A 14144-nucleotide genomic window follows, 5' to 3' on the forward strand; every position below is an offset into this window, starting at 1 on the left:
CTGCTTTGGCAGCTCACTAAAGATTAAAGACTTTTAACATTATTTGTGCAGACGTTCTCATCATCTCATGCCTCGAAATGGACGAGTCTTTTGCGTGGCTCTCCATTCGATTGAATGGAGTCATACAATCGGGTTCATAACTTCATATTACGGATTCTTATGTTGTGTATCGCTAATAAAATCAAGGGTTATTTACTTAAACACCCCTTGTAATTTTATATATACTAAACCACCCTATAATTTGCGATTATTTATTCAACCTCCCTCATGAAACTTTTGTATTTCCATTTGGGAATAGTCACTTGACCTCTCTTAAACCAAGTGGAAAATATGAAAGGGCATGGATCTAAGATTTTTTTATTCCAAAAATATCCTTAAAAGTTCTCTTTTGAACCGGGAATGGTCATGTCTTTGGATCGGGTTTTGCTTTAAATCATTAATTCTCAAAAAACCATTGAAATAGTCAAAACACCGCTGATCCGGGCAGTTAAACTGCTAAACCATTTGCCTTTAATGAGTGTAAATAGAGAAGATCTCAGATCTGAGATAAAAATCAGTCAAACTGCTGCCACCGGCTCACTGCTGCTGTCCAATACCATCATCGCGGGTGAACCAACACCACCTCCTTCTTCTTCCTTTCTTCTTTCTTTTCTTTCTTCCCTTCCCTTTCCTTTCTCTTTTTTATTTTCTTTCCCAGCCGACATAACTCTATAATTCTTCCTAACCTGACCTAATATGCTAAATCAATGGTCAAGATGCAAAAATTACCTTGACCGTTTCAACCTGGACTGTCGAACTGCTGACCCAGAAACCGGTGGCCAAAGCGGTTCAATGTCCGGATTGGTTTTTAAAACCTTGAGTCTATTCCTCCTAGCAGTTTAGTTCAAACGGAAATCGGAATAATCTAGAATGGATTCTTATTACCAAGGGAGGGGAGGGAATGGCCATTGGTTCAAATGGAGGAATGCCATTCTACCTAGAATGGAAATAGAATTCTGATTCCGCCCAACCAAACGATTGGAATTGGAGCGGACCGAATTCCAGACCCATTCCTGCAACCCAAACAGGCCCTTGAAGGTTTGAAAGAATTTCTTTTTCTTTTTATAAAAAAGGGGAAAAAGATTTCATTTTCACAATATGGCGTCAAGAAAACGTAAACTAGACGCTTAAAACTAAAAGAGAAAAAAGAAAAATAGTTCACAAGCTCTAGTACACTCTGATAAAAGATAACTATTTCCACAAGCGTTCTTATATACACATGCAAAACAGCTGCCAAGCGATTTGCCAACAAAAAAATATTTACCCAAATGCAGTTTGGAACTTCCACCGGGCCTTGTCCACGGGCTTGTATTGTTTTTGGGTTTGTAATCCCTCTTCATTACCACATTGCCTTATGATGATATGCAATGTCTGATTTTGGGCTGATTGCTTCTTTCTCCAGTTAGATTGTTTGCTGGCTATTCCTGAATTGTGGCTTTCCTGTATCATCACCAACCTCCAGTTCTTGGCACGAGCCAAGTTTGCTAGCACAAGGAATAACAGCAGTGTCAACAAGGTTTTTGTAGGTAAAAGAAATCCATAATGCAAATCTAGCATATTTTATGGAGATTAACAAACTGCTTTCAGAGGTAACTAATTTAAAAGATTGAAATGTTAAAATCTAACCTTTTTTTCCTGGTCGAAAGGTGGCGTTTGTTTCAAAAAGTGGAGAGGGAGGATCTACATGAGAAAATGTACAAGCAGGACAAAAGGCAAAAGAACCTGGAACCCACCCAGGGAATTACATAGGCAAAGTATTTGCATTGTACAAAAAAACCCTTTACACCCCAGATTTGGATAGAGTTTCAGTTGTATGATTCAGTTCCCTTAGAATCTATTTAACAGTTTGAAGCTCTAAGAATTTCATTCTGGCATGTAGTGCAAGATTATCTCCATGGTGGCCTTCCCAATGGGAAATCACCACCATTCACCATAGATAAAGCCCTTCACAATGAACATCATTCCTCAATAGAATTCCCACAAAGACCACCTAATCAATTGGGGTTTGGTCAATGCCAATCAGAGGTTGAAGATGCATATCATCTATTGTTTTGGGCCCATTTATTGTTATGGTGATGATGAGGGATCTGGTTTCTCTGATTGCATCTTGGCCCTCTAAGGTGTTTGGTGCCTGGTGCCTTGTGTTGGGACATTTGGCTCAAGCGCAATAACGGAGTCTTCATTCAATCATGTTCAGAGATTGAAAGATTGATAGGTGCATGATTGAATGGACCAGTGTTATGAAGTCAGAAGGCATGAAAAAGGAGCAACTCACAAATCAACGGGAGATCTTTTTTTTTTTTTTTTTAATTATGTAAATGAGTGAATACTAAATACATTTTATTAAGTCAGTATACTTTGTGTATAGCTGTTCTGGCCTGCGGAGTCTGGACAGTTTCCTTTTGTAATTAGTTCGAGAGAATCTCTCAAAAAAAGGCACGTGTTCAAGTAAAGATACAAGGCTAAAAGGATAAAAAAATCTGGATTTTGAAAATTTTAAATCCCTTAATTTAGTGATTAAATTTAAAGATTAAAATATTTGGGCAACCTTTTGCAGGTATTGATATTATATGATACTATCAAAATGTTCTGATTTAACCTTTATGGTCTGAATATAAAGCCAAGGCAAGTAGTGGCATTATATGGTAAAGATATTCAATCTCAGATTATAATTTAAGGTCTCTGCAACAGCCAGAAATTTTAGATGGGGAGATGAGGAGCATTAGGTAACTTGAATGTAGCATGTACATTTCAAAAGTTTAGAACTTCCATTGAAAGTTGAAACTTTGATGCAGTTGCCTGGACACCGCCAATTGTACCTTCTAAATGTTAAGCCATCAGCAGATTCCCTACATCATAAATCTAGAAAGTGTCCTGAAATATTCTAATAGCATGATCAAGATTTTCATTTTAGATTACCAACAACTAGCAAGTTGGATTTTATTGAGTAGGTACATTGTCATTGCTCTGACATTTTACCATTTCAATTTGAAGGCAATTTGGTTTGTTCCTATGATCAGGAGATAGTTTGTCACGTCTCACGTGGTGATTGAAAGATAATTATATGGCAAGGTAATAATAATATTGTCTATTTATTGATAAAAAAATAATATTGTCTATTGCCCAATAGGGAAGTTATCAACAATTGTCAGACTCACCTGATTAATAGCAAAATGGCTCATTGGAGAAGTTGGAATGCTAGAAGAGCCAACTGACAGTTCCTACAATGTTTTAAGCAAAAGAAATAAAACATAACTAAAAAAATCTAGAAAAAAAAATAGCTATTCTAATGATTTATAACTAACAGAGCATGATTTTCCGCAGCTTCACCTGATTAAGGTCAAAAATATTTGGTTCAGAGGTCTGGATGCATGAAAGCCCAGCTAATGATTCCTATAAAAATTATGCAATAAAATTTTCTGTAAAATTGTCTATAGGTCATAATAAGAAAAAAAAATGAGTGTTTGAAATTGCTAACCCCAAAATTGGTAGCATTAGAAGAGTGACATTGGCCATTCAGATCACCCAAGGAGCCAGCAGGAGCACATGCATATACACAGACATTTGGCCACACATACCTATCATAAACATATATTTTATTGTTACAAAATAGGAGCTTAATTTATAATAAATCAAGAGTATCGGGTATACTTACGACAGCCCACTGCAATTTTGGGATTCTTGTTCATCTTTCTCTCCAACATGGCATGAATCATCTGGGACAGAGAAGAAAACAAGTAAAATAAAATTAGTAATCAAAACATCGAGATAAATGACATCAACAAGAAAAAAGTGTACTAACAACTGTAGTTAATACCATTAATCAGAAATTTGGTATTCTGATACATACCAACTCCCTCCTTGCTGGAACAGGAAGGTGGCCCATCATGTTCAATTGAAGTGGGCCCTGCTGAAAGTAATGTTGTCTCGTTATGTTCACTTGATCCCGGCTCTGGTGAGAGCAAAATATCACCATGCTTGTCTGATTTAAGCCCTGTTCTAGCTTTCGTTTTTCCTTTGTCTTCCCCCAATGAAGAAATGGTTCTTTTAGGCGGTTTCCCTTCTGCTTTCTCATGTGCTGGATTACATAATAGTTTGTTCTCAGAATTCCCTCCATTCAAATGGAAGTCTGAGTCTACAATATTCTTAACTTCGACTGTAAAATCCAAACCTTTAGGGTCCTCGATGTTTGGCTGAACAATACTTGTTTCTTCATGAGCAAAGTTTCCTGGTTCTTTTAATGCCATCTCGATTTCATGCTTTTCTGTTTGATAAGCATTTGTGGAAGTCTCACCTTTTGCATAAAGGTCAGAATGTTGGCAGCAAGAGTCCTTATGATGCAATGCTGATGACTTCTGAGAGTTTTGATGCATTTCCCTGGCATTTTCCTCCAGAACAACATTAGACTTTACCTTTTTGGTCCACCTCTTTCTAATGTACGTCTCAGGAATCAGCATAACATTTTTCACCATGAAGACTTTCAAGATGTGCCTGCAGAGTATGCCTGAAAATTCAAATTTCTGACAACTACATGTAATCTGAATATCTTTATTATAAGAGTTGAAATTAACAAGAAAGTTCCTGTTGTGCCCCCATCTTGACACCATGTAAGTAGAGTTTGCCCCTGCCCTTCCAGTTTCTTTAGCAATGTGCTTGAAACTATCACAGAACTCATTATGGAACTCTTTAAACACTGATCTTGTATAAACATCAGCTGCTTGTTGTTCCATTGGAAGGTCCAACTTCAGTACCGGCCTTGTTTGGTGGGATATAAAGTCTTCGTAAGTTTCCTTTTCACGTCTACTAACAAGTGCCTTCTCGCATTGTTTGATAAAATCACTAAGAGGAAGAGACTTGTTCAGGTATCCATTAAAAAAGGAGTTAATATTTTCAATTCGTTGACTTGTTGTCATGTCAGCATGGAAGATGTACCTTGAGTAGGCTGGAACCCATTTGTGCCGTTTCTTATACATATTGTCAAGCCACTCATCATCACGGAGTTCATACTTGTTAAGTAATGATGACCATCTAGATTCAAACTCATCACACCACTGAGACTCATAGATGCATTTCTTGAAATCTGTAATGAAACCGTCCTCAATTTTGTAAAGATGGCTCAAATGTTTAACTGCATTCTGGAAGATGTGCCATAAACATAAGCGGTGATGGGTCCTTGGTAAGACTCGCTCAATTGCTTTTGCCATTACTGCATTTGGATTAGTAATTATTGAAACTGGATGATGATCAGACATCACTTTCAAAAATGTCTCCAGTAACCAAACAAATGATTCCTCAGTTTTGCTGGAAAGTATTGCATAACCAAGTAAGACTGTCTGTTGGTGATGATTAACACCTACAATTGGAGCAAAAGGTCTCCCATACTTGTTAGTCCCATAACTTGTATCCAAGTAAATCACATCTCCAAAGTAACTATAATCCATCCTTGACCTTGCATCAGCCCAGAAGAAATTCATCCTCTTATCCCTTTCATTTCCTTGTATTGCATAAAAGAAGGATGGGTTTGCTTCTTGCATATGCCTAAGGTAGCTGAGGATAACCTGTGCATCTCCCATTTTTACATGCTTTCCCAGCTTTTCACTTGAATGATATTCTAAATCTTGTTCAGGATTCTCATTTCCATCAGCTTCTCGTATCAAGTCAGGTACTGCTTCCATTGGTTTCATCCCTGCATCAGGTGTCATATCATTTAGTTCTCCATAAGTAGATTGATTGCATCTGTGGGACCTCATCAAATGTATTTCTCCTTGCTGAGCACATTCATGGTTATGTTCCTCACAAAATTTTTGCACAACCCACTTACCACTGTTCGCCTTCTTCAAGTCTAACTTTGCATTACAACCAACCCTTGAAACTAGATGATTTCGTTTGCTCACCTTCGCTGCTACTCCATCTTTAACTTGATTTGTTTCATCATTATCACTTTCAAGACTTTTTCGACTATGACCTTCCTTCGAACAGCAAAGTCTACGGAAAAGAATCGATCCATCAATATTTGATTTACGAATTTTAGCTTTTCGGACACTAAAACCTACAATCCTTGCATATTCATTGTAAAAAAGAAATGCCTTGTCAAGAGAGTCAAACTCCATCCCTACAGATGGTTTAGAGAATGCCCTTGTACCATTAACTGGCCCCTGAGTGGACTGCTTCCGTTTGTGAGACCTCAATAAGTGTGTTTCTCCTTGATGAGCACATTCATGGTTATGTTCCTCATCGAATTTTTGTACAACCCATCTACCACCATTCTTTCTTTTCACATCTAACTTTGCATTGCAACCTACCCTTGTTACCGGTTGATTGTGTACCCCCACCTTCATTAAAGCACCACACTTCATTTGCCTGGTTTCATTGGTATCGTTTCCACGTTTATTTCGGCGATGGCCTTCCTTTGAACAGCAAAATCGACGAAAAAGAAATGATCCATCAAGATTTGATTTACGAGTTTTACCCTTCCTTACACTAAAACCCACAATCCTAGCATATTCATTGTAAAAAAGGAATGCCCTATCAAGAGAATCAAACTCCATTCCAACATATGGCTTGTAACATGCAACTTCATCAAGTGCAGGTAATCTGCTCGGTGAAGAATATTCCTGCACTGCATGAGTCTCAAGATTTGTCACTTTATCTCCAAATTCAGGAATGACTTCAAATATTCTATCACTGGCATCAATTGAGTCAGATGTGCTTGTCCTTTGCATTTGATGTTGTCTTATGCCTATGATACATTTATGTCAAAATAAAATAGAGTTCGAAATGTCAAAGACTGAGAAATAACTTAAAACAAATCTCTGCAATCCCAAGGCAATTGATCTAAAATGTCAACAAGTACAGAATAGGCTAACAAGCACTACAATGAAATATAGAAACCTCTTTCATATATGTGCATGAAAAAGCAATGGAATTGATACCATAATTTTCTCTAGGCCACCAAGTTCAAGTCAGACATTATTCCAATATTTATATGACAATAAGAGAAATATGTTCTTTTATAAATTTTATTTAAAATTAACACAAAAGAACATGCAAAATCAATAATTTAATATTTAAATAATCAAAAATCTAATGAGCTCTTTCTTGCAGTCTAAATGTACACTTAAAAGGGAAGCTAAAAGTGTGGGGTAAAGAGGAATTTAAAAAGTTTGTGGAAGACAAAAATAAACCAACTCAAGAGCAAGATGATCTAGACCAAAGAGAGCAACTGGGCACTTTGGATGAGGAGGGTAGAAGCAGAAGAGAAACTCTTAAAAAGGATTGGGAGAAGCTTATAAGAAGGGAAGAAATCTTTTGGAGGCAAAGGTCTCGAGTGAGATGGTTGAAGGAAGGAGATAATAATTCAAAGTTCTTTCATAGTTATGCATCAGGGAGAAGGAAAGACTATGCCTCAAAGCTGAGAGTGGGGCAGAGAGAGACAGAGGACAAACGAGAAATTTCAGAAGCCATAGAGTAGTTTTTCAAAGGTTTGTACTCAAAAGACGGGTCCTGTAGGATTCCTTTGAATAACTGGGAGGGACCTAAGTTGTCGGAGGACAAAAAGTTGTGGCTAGAAAGAAGCTTTGAAGAGCAAGAAATTAAGGAAGCAGTGTTTAAGATGGATGGTGATAGAGCTCCTGGTCCGGATGGATTCCCTATCCTTTTCTTTCAGTTGTGTTGGGATACAATTAAGTCTGATCTGTTGGAGGTGTTTTCAGATTTCTACATTTCGGGCATCATGAATAAAGGCAACAACTCGACCTTTATCACTCTAGTTCCAAAGAAAGAGGGGACCTTGGAAGTTAAAGACTTCAGACCTATCAGTTTGGTGGGGAGCTTATAAAAAAATTGCGGCTAAAGTTCTTGCGACTAGACTAAAGGAGGTGCTGAAAGATTTAATTTCAAGCAACCAAATTGCCTTTGTGAAAGGGAGATAATTTATTGACAGCATACTTGTGGCAAATGAATGTGTAGAAGAAAGAAGACAAAGTGACAAGGCAGGGGTAGTAATCAAGCTGGATCTAGAAAAGACCTACGATAAAGTGGATTGGGACTGCTTGTTGGAGATTCAAAACCTAAGAGGCTTTGGAAGGAGATGGGTGAGGTGGATTAGAGGGTGTATAAGTTCTGCTTGGTTTTCAATCCTAACAAATGGAGAGCCGACTGGCTATTTTAATGCAGACAGGGGCCTGAGATGAGGGTGACCTCTCTCCCCCCTACTCTTTACTTTGGTAGCTGATATCCTCAGTTATTTACTTCAAAAAGCAAGGGAGAGAAGCCTGCTGAAAGGGTTTGAGGTAGGTAGGGAAGAAATTCAGATATCTCACTTGATGTTTGTAGATGACATTATCTTGTTCTTGGAGGCGGATTGGGAAAACATCTCCAACCTAAAAAGGGTATTAAATATTTTTGAGCTGGTTACTGGGCTTAGAATTAACTTAAACAAAAGCAGTATTGTAGGCATAAATGTAAATGGTTCTCTGCTGGAAAGGTTCAAGGAGCTGTTAGGTTGTAAATTAGAGAAACTTCCTATCACCTATCTGGGAATGACTTTTGGTGGGAATCCAAGGAGTCAAAGTTTTTGGGATCTGGTAAAAAAATGCGAGAGAAGACTGGCTACATGGAAGAAAAGCTACCTGTCAAAAGGGGGTAGGCTCACACTTACTTGTCGGTTTTCAGTATCCCGGGCAAAGTAAAAAGTAAGATTGAGAAGCTTCAGTGGGATTTCCTATGGGATGGTGGTGGCAAAAAGAAGGGTATCTAGTTTCATAGAATCAGGTGTGTAAGCCCAAGAACCTTGGTGGTTTGGGGCTAGGACATATCAAAGAAAGGAACCTAGCTCTTCTTGGAAAGCAGTCGTGGAGGTTCCCCTTGGAGACGGAAGCGTTGTGGACAAAAATCATCAAGAGAAAGTACGGAAGACATGCCAATGGTTGGGATAGCAAGGTCCACCCAAACCAAGTTAAAGCCTCTAACCCCTTGGAAAGGTATTTCTTCTGTTTATGACCTCTTTATTGATTTTGTAAGATACCGGGTGGGAAATGGGTATAGTACCAAATTCTGGACTGATTTATGGTGGGGAGAGGACACCCTTGCAAACTCCTACCCTAGAATTTTTAACCTGTCCTGTTCCAAAGAAGCCACTGTAGCCTATAGCCTCAGTCGCTCTCCCTCAGGAATCAGTTGGAATCTGAACCTTAGAAGGCCTTTAAGAGAGATAGAGCTTGCTGAAATAGCAAACTTGCTAAACTCTCTAAGTGAGGTTTACATCTCCCTGGCCTCCCCTGACCGAAGGATCTGGAAACTTAATCCTGCCGGCAAGTTCTCAACTAACTCCTTTTTTAAGGCTCTAGTTTCAGAAGATCAAATCACCCCCTTCCCGGTTAAGAACGTTTGGAGACCACATGTTCCCCCTAGAGTTTCTTTCTTTGTCTGGGAAGCCTGCTTAAAGAAAATAAATACTTGTGATTTAATAAAGAAAAAGCTTAGAGGAAGGTTATGTATCTCCCTCATGTCTGTCCTCTCTGCCTTGGTGATGGTGAAACAACCAACCGCATTCTTCTCCACTGCCCTGTCACTCGGAAGGTTTGGTGTTTCTTCCTAAACTTAGTTGGTTACAGCTGGGTTTTCCTTGAGAAGGTAGTGGACCTCCTGTGGCAGTGGAAAGGCAAAGGTCTAGGAAAAAGAGGAAGGGTATATTGGAGTACAGTGACACATGCAGTCCTTTGGGGTATTTGGGAAGAAAGGAACAACAGAACCTTTGAAAACAAATTCAGAAATGTGGAAGACCTAATCTCTTACATAACTTTCCCCTGTAACCTTTGGGTGGTTAATTCTGAAGCTTTCAAAGGTCTGCCTCTAAAAGACTTCCAAAGTAACCTTCCAGCCATCCTGCAGTCCTCTCCTAGATCTGAATTGACCATGAGAAGCCTTATTGTGGAATAAGGTGAGGTGATCCTACACTTTGATGATAGTGCCCAAGGATCTACCAACCAAGCAGGAATTGGTGGTGTCTTCTGTGGGGAGAGGGGGATCAGCTGGGCTTATAGTGGTCCGATTGGGAGAGCTGATGCTACAAAAGCAGAGGTCTTGTCAGCACTTACAGGAATTCGGCTTGCTAAACAGCTGGACTTTTGCTCCTTAACTATAAAAGGGGACTCTGCAAATATGATAGCCTGGCTAAGGGAGAAGGGAGGGCCTTGGAGACTTGCTCATCTGCTAGCTGAAGCTCGAGATATCTTACAGTCATTGAATGTAAATCTGGTCTGGATTCCTAGGGAGCAAAACACTGTTGCAGACAGCCTTGCAAAATCAGGGGTTTCTAAGGAAAGTTTGTATAGTGACTTCTGCTTACCTCTATAATTCTGCATCAGTTGATTTAGCTTGTAGTACATTTTCTCATGTACTTGTTCCTGTTTTAATTTAATAAAAGTTACCTTTGCTAAAAAAAAAGGGGTCGGCTACTGCCACCAATACTGTTTCATCAATCTGTTTTATTTAAAGCCATATCCATTGTTGAATTATTAGTATCTAAATTATTTCTTACTACTACCCATGTCCTTTTGGTCTACCCCTAGCTCTTCTAGCCCCTTCAACTTGTAACAAATCACTTCTTCTAACTGGAGCTGTTGGTGGCCTTCTATGCAAGTGACCAAACCATCTTATTGTACTCTCTCTCATTTTATTACCTATTGGAGCTACTCCTAGGTTCCTACAGATGACTTCATTCCTAATCCTATCCTTTCTAGTTTTTTCCACTCATCCATCTTAGCATTCACATTTCTGCCACACTCATTTTCTGGACATGTTATTTCTTGACTGCCCAACACACTCTTGCATGCAACATAACTGGCCTTACTGTTTTATAGAATCTTCCTTTTAGTTTAAGTGGTATCTGCCTATCACATAAAAGTCCAGATGCACCCCTCCATTTTGCCCATCTTGCTCCAATTCTTTGGGTACATCCTCAATCACTCCTTGTTATGAATTATTGAACCAAAGTATCCAAAATGGAGCATGAATAAGTATAATATCCCAAAAGAAGCCCCAATAGTGTGGCTGCCTAAGAACACTGCATAGGTAAGAAAAGGCTAAATGAATCATTAGGTTCAACCACTTGTTCAAAGTCATGTGCATTTGGAGCCAGCACTAAGATTTGAATATTGGCTCCTTGTGTTTTGGGGTGGAGTTAACTCAGGAGTCAGGAACTGATAAACTATGGGTTTTTTGCTCATTTCAACTTGTAGCATTATTAAGATTCTAGAAGAGGTGTTGGCACAATAGGATCAGTTAGTTTTAGGCATACTAGTAAGTAGTAACACTGATGGGAGGGTAGATTGTACTAGCTCTAAAATACAAATTTCGGCTCTTTTCTAGTTTGCTCTCTATGTTTATTTAGTAAATTGAGGGCCTTTATTTTTATATTTCCTGTATTGGTTGTTTAGTTTCCAATACTTGATATGATGTTTCATAATAATCTCATAGTGTTCCTAATAGTTTCTTAACAATGGATATGGCACTAAACAGAACGGAATGATGAAACAGGATTCATGTAGCCGACCCCATATAGTTGGGATAAGGCTTAGATGATGACAATAATAATTCAATGAAGAACATCTTGGCAAGTCTTTCCATTAATTTTATGCCATTCTGAGAATTTTTTGTGTCAATTGAAGAAAAACAGAAAGGGCCCATAGAAACTTCTTTTGTTGGAGTAAGATGAACAAAAGAAATTTCACCAAGTAAATTCAAAAAAGGATGAGTATGACAAAAAATGTCATCTGGGCTTAGAAACTCAAAAGTAATTGATATAGCTCTCAGTGGTATCTGGAATGTGGTAGAGAACACTTGGCAGTTTTTTTAATTTTCAACTGCAGTTGGACTTCTAGGGAACTATCCAGCCCATGTGTGTAAGTTCTTGTCAAATGCATGCATTTTTTTTCTTCTTTTCAAGGAGATAATAGTTACATTTTGATAAGACTTTGTTTTTAAATCTAAAACTCAAGATGATTGACCCAGTAAACTGATAAGTCAACTGAACTGACATAGTGAGTTGAGGGCTGATCCTTTGATTCTTTCCAGATTGAATGATTCTACGTTTAATTCAAGGTAAATTTGAAATTGGTTCTTGCTACCAATCCATCTAAACCAAAACCCTACTATTCCTCTCTAGTCATTAATCATTATCATTTGAAAAAAAAAACCTCGGATTTTTTTTTTATCTTCTCAATCTCTTTCTTCATGTTCACAATCTCTGTCTTTTAGTGATTTCATCTCCCCTCCAAGGTGATCACCATGTTTGTTGCATCTAGAAGGGACCTGATGATTAAAGCATTTATAAATTATAAAAGCAGCAGCTCCGCATGGTAAGACTTTGAGCACCTCCTTGCAGCAGGAATATCAGTAATCCAACCAATCTTTTTCCAGCATGCAGAGTCTGGAAGGTTTTCTTCAGCTTCTCATATACATGCACATGGAGATGTCCAGTGCTCTCACAATGACAATTACATTTTGAGAAGATGATTAGAATGGTGTTTGGAAACTATGGACTTCTGAATATACCATCCCAGAATGCAATCAATCATGTGTACACCAAGTAAGAAGATAGCATCCTCTTCTTGGTAGAGATTTGGGCGTTTGAGTCATAGTTTAAGTGAACGAGTCATCCAAACAATGCAAACTATTACGCTTTAAGTTACAGAAACCATCTAGCTCTGACTTTTAAGGAATAAGAAGCATCAAGTCAGTAGAATTCTAGAAGGAAAATATAACAGGGATGCTCCTCTATAAACTCTCCTCAATGAAGTTGGTGAACAAGGTAGACCAAAGAACCCGGACCGACTGGCTACTTCAGCATTACTGATAAGAGCAACTCCATTTCCCAATGTCTATATCAACTAGCTTCATACTCAGAAATATACAAGGCAGCCCACTCCCATTTTTCGTTTAGTAATTGCTGCTCTGACCTTAGACTATCTTTCAAGTTTGTCTTGCAAGCATTCCTATTTTCTATAAGGCCAGGTGGGTTTCCATACAACCCAGTTTAGTAGCTTACCCACCAAGGCGACCATTTTGTAGTTCATGAAAACAGGAATAGCTTAATTAAATCAACAACAGTTGTTAATCATGACCAAATAAAAAAAAATGCAGTTCACCAAAATAAAGGAAATGAAGGATGCCCATGAAATGGAAACATTTTAAAAGACAGTCTTTCCTTGAAACAACGCCAGCATTAATAAAATAAAACTGAAAAACAGAAACCCCATTACGAAACAGAGAGCATTCATCAACAAAGTCGATTGAACCGGATACCATTTCGAAAAGGAGGGAACAAAATAACAATTCAGAGTGGAGTAGAGCATAAAATATGTGGAAATTAAATAGACGCTGAGTCATTTTAGTTCCAAGGCAAAACAAATGAAACAGCAAACATAAATAGGAAAAGGAAGGACCTGTAAGTGGAGAAATTTACATAAACAACTACGCTACGCCGGGGATCACTCCTATGATGGGAAGAACCGAAGAACTTTCAGTACTGACGACCGGCCAGAACAGCCAGCGAAGGAGAGTGGAAGAACGAAGAAACCCCGAGATATGAGACTCGTGGGTCGTCGTCCTCGGAGGAGTATCCGACAAATAAACGTCAGACCGCATGGGTTTTGGTTGCCCAAAAACAGACGAGCCATGGCGAGTCCTCCTTGGGAGGACAAAAGACGTTTTCGTTGTAAGGCTAAAACTGTAGGATTGGAACATCTCAGTTTAGGGATTGACGATATACATAACAAATTGCGCCTATATTTCTGTATTTTCGATTGTGACACGTTGAATTGGAATCCCTTAAATAAGCCGAGAGAATTTACAATCTTGAGTGTACGGTCTTGATACGATATCCACCGAATCCCGAAGACCAAGACGGTAGGAATTAGAAATTAGAGTGCGTGCGTAAGTGTCCGGGGAGATACATAACAATATAACACAACATACAGAGTCCAGAGTTCAGTTGAAGAGGTGTAATGCGGGCCGTGCCTGCCTGGCTCGGAGTCGGAACCCCTCTGAGGGGAAGCCCTGCATGGCTCGTAGCACGAGCCCAGGCAGGTCCATGCCGTTGCTAA

At 38.8% G+C, this 14144-nt stretch overlaps 1 protein-coding gene across 6 annotated transcripts; it reads right to left on the reverse strand.

The window, feature by feature from the left end:
* Positions 1-1078: 1078 nt before the first annotated feature.
* Positions 1079-13783, reverse strand: LOC104604556 (protein FAR1-RELATED SEQUENCE 5-like). 6 transcript variants are annotated; one of them, XM_010268953.3, is made up of 8 exons: positions 13485-13783; positions 4972-6778; positions 3890-4530; positions 3695-3755; positions 3518-3617; positions 3370-3432; positions 3198-3260; positions 1079-1523 (listed from the first exon to the last, which is right to left on the reverse strand). In XM_010268953.3, the coding sequence occupies exons 2-8, from the start codon at positions 6759-6761 to the stop codon at positions 1488-1490; spliced, it is 2754 nt and encodes a 917-aa protein (XP_010267255.1). In that variant the 5' UTR covers positions 6762-6778; positions 13485-13783; the 3' UTR covers positions 1079-1487. The 6 variants fall into 6 exon arrangements, with proteins under 6 accessions (XP_010267255.1, XP_019054524.1, XP_010267252.1 ...); XM_019198979.2 differs by having other exon boundaries at positions 3890-4878; positions 13485-13782; XM_010268950.3 differs by having other exon boundaries at positions 3890-4117; positions 4211-6778; positions 13485-13781.
* Between the last annotated feature and the right edge of the window lie 361 nt (positions 13784-14144).

This window comes from Nelumbo nucifera, chromosome 6 (assembly GCF_055504915.1).
Source record: "Nelumbo nucifera cultivar China Antique chromosome 6, China Antique-T2T, whole genome shotgun sequence".
NCBI lineage: Eukaryota > Viridiplantae > Streptophyta > Magnoliopsida > Proteales > Nelumbonaceae > Nelumbo > Nelumbo nucifera.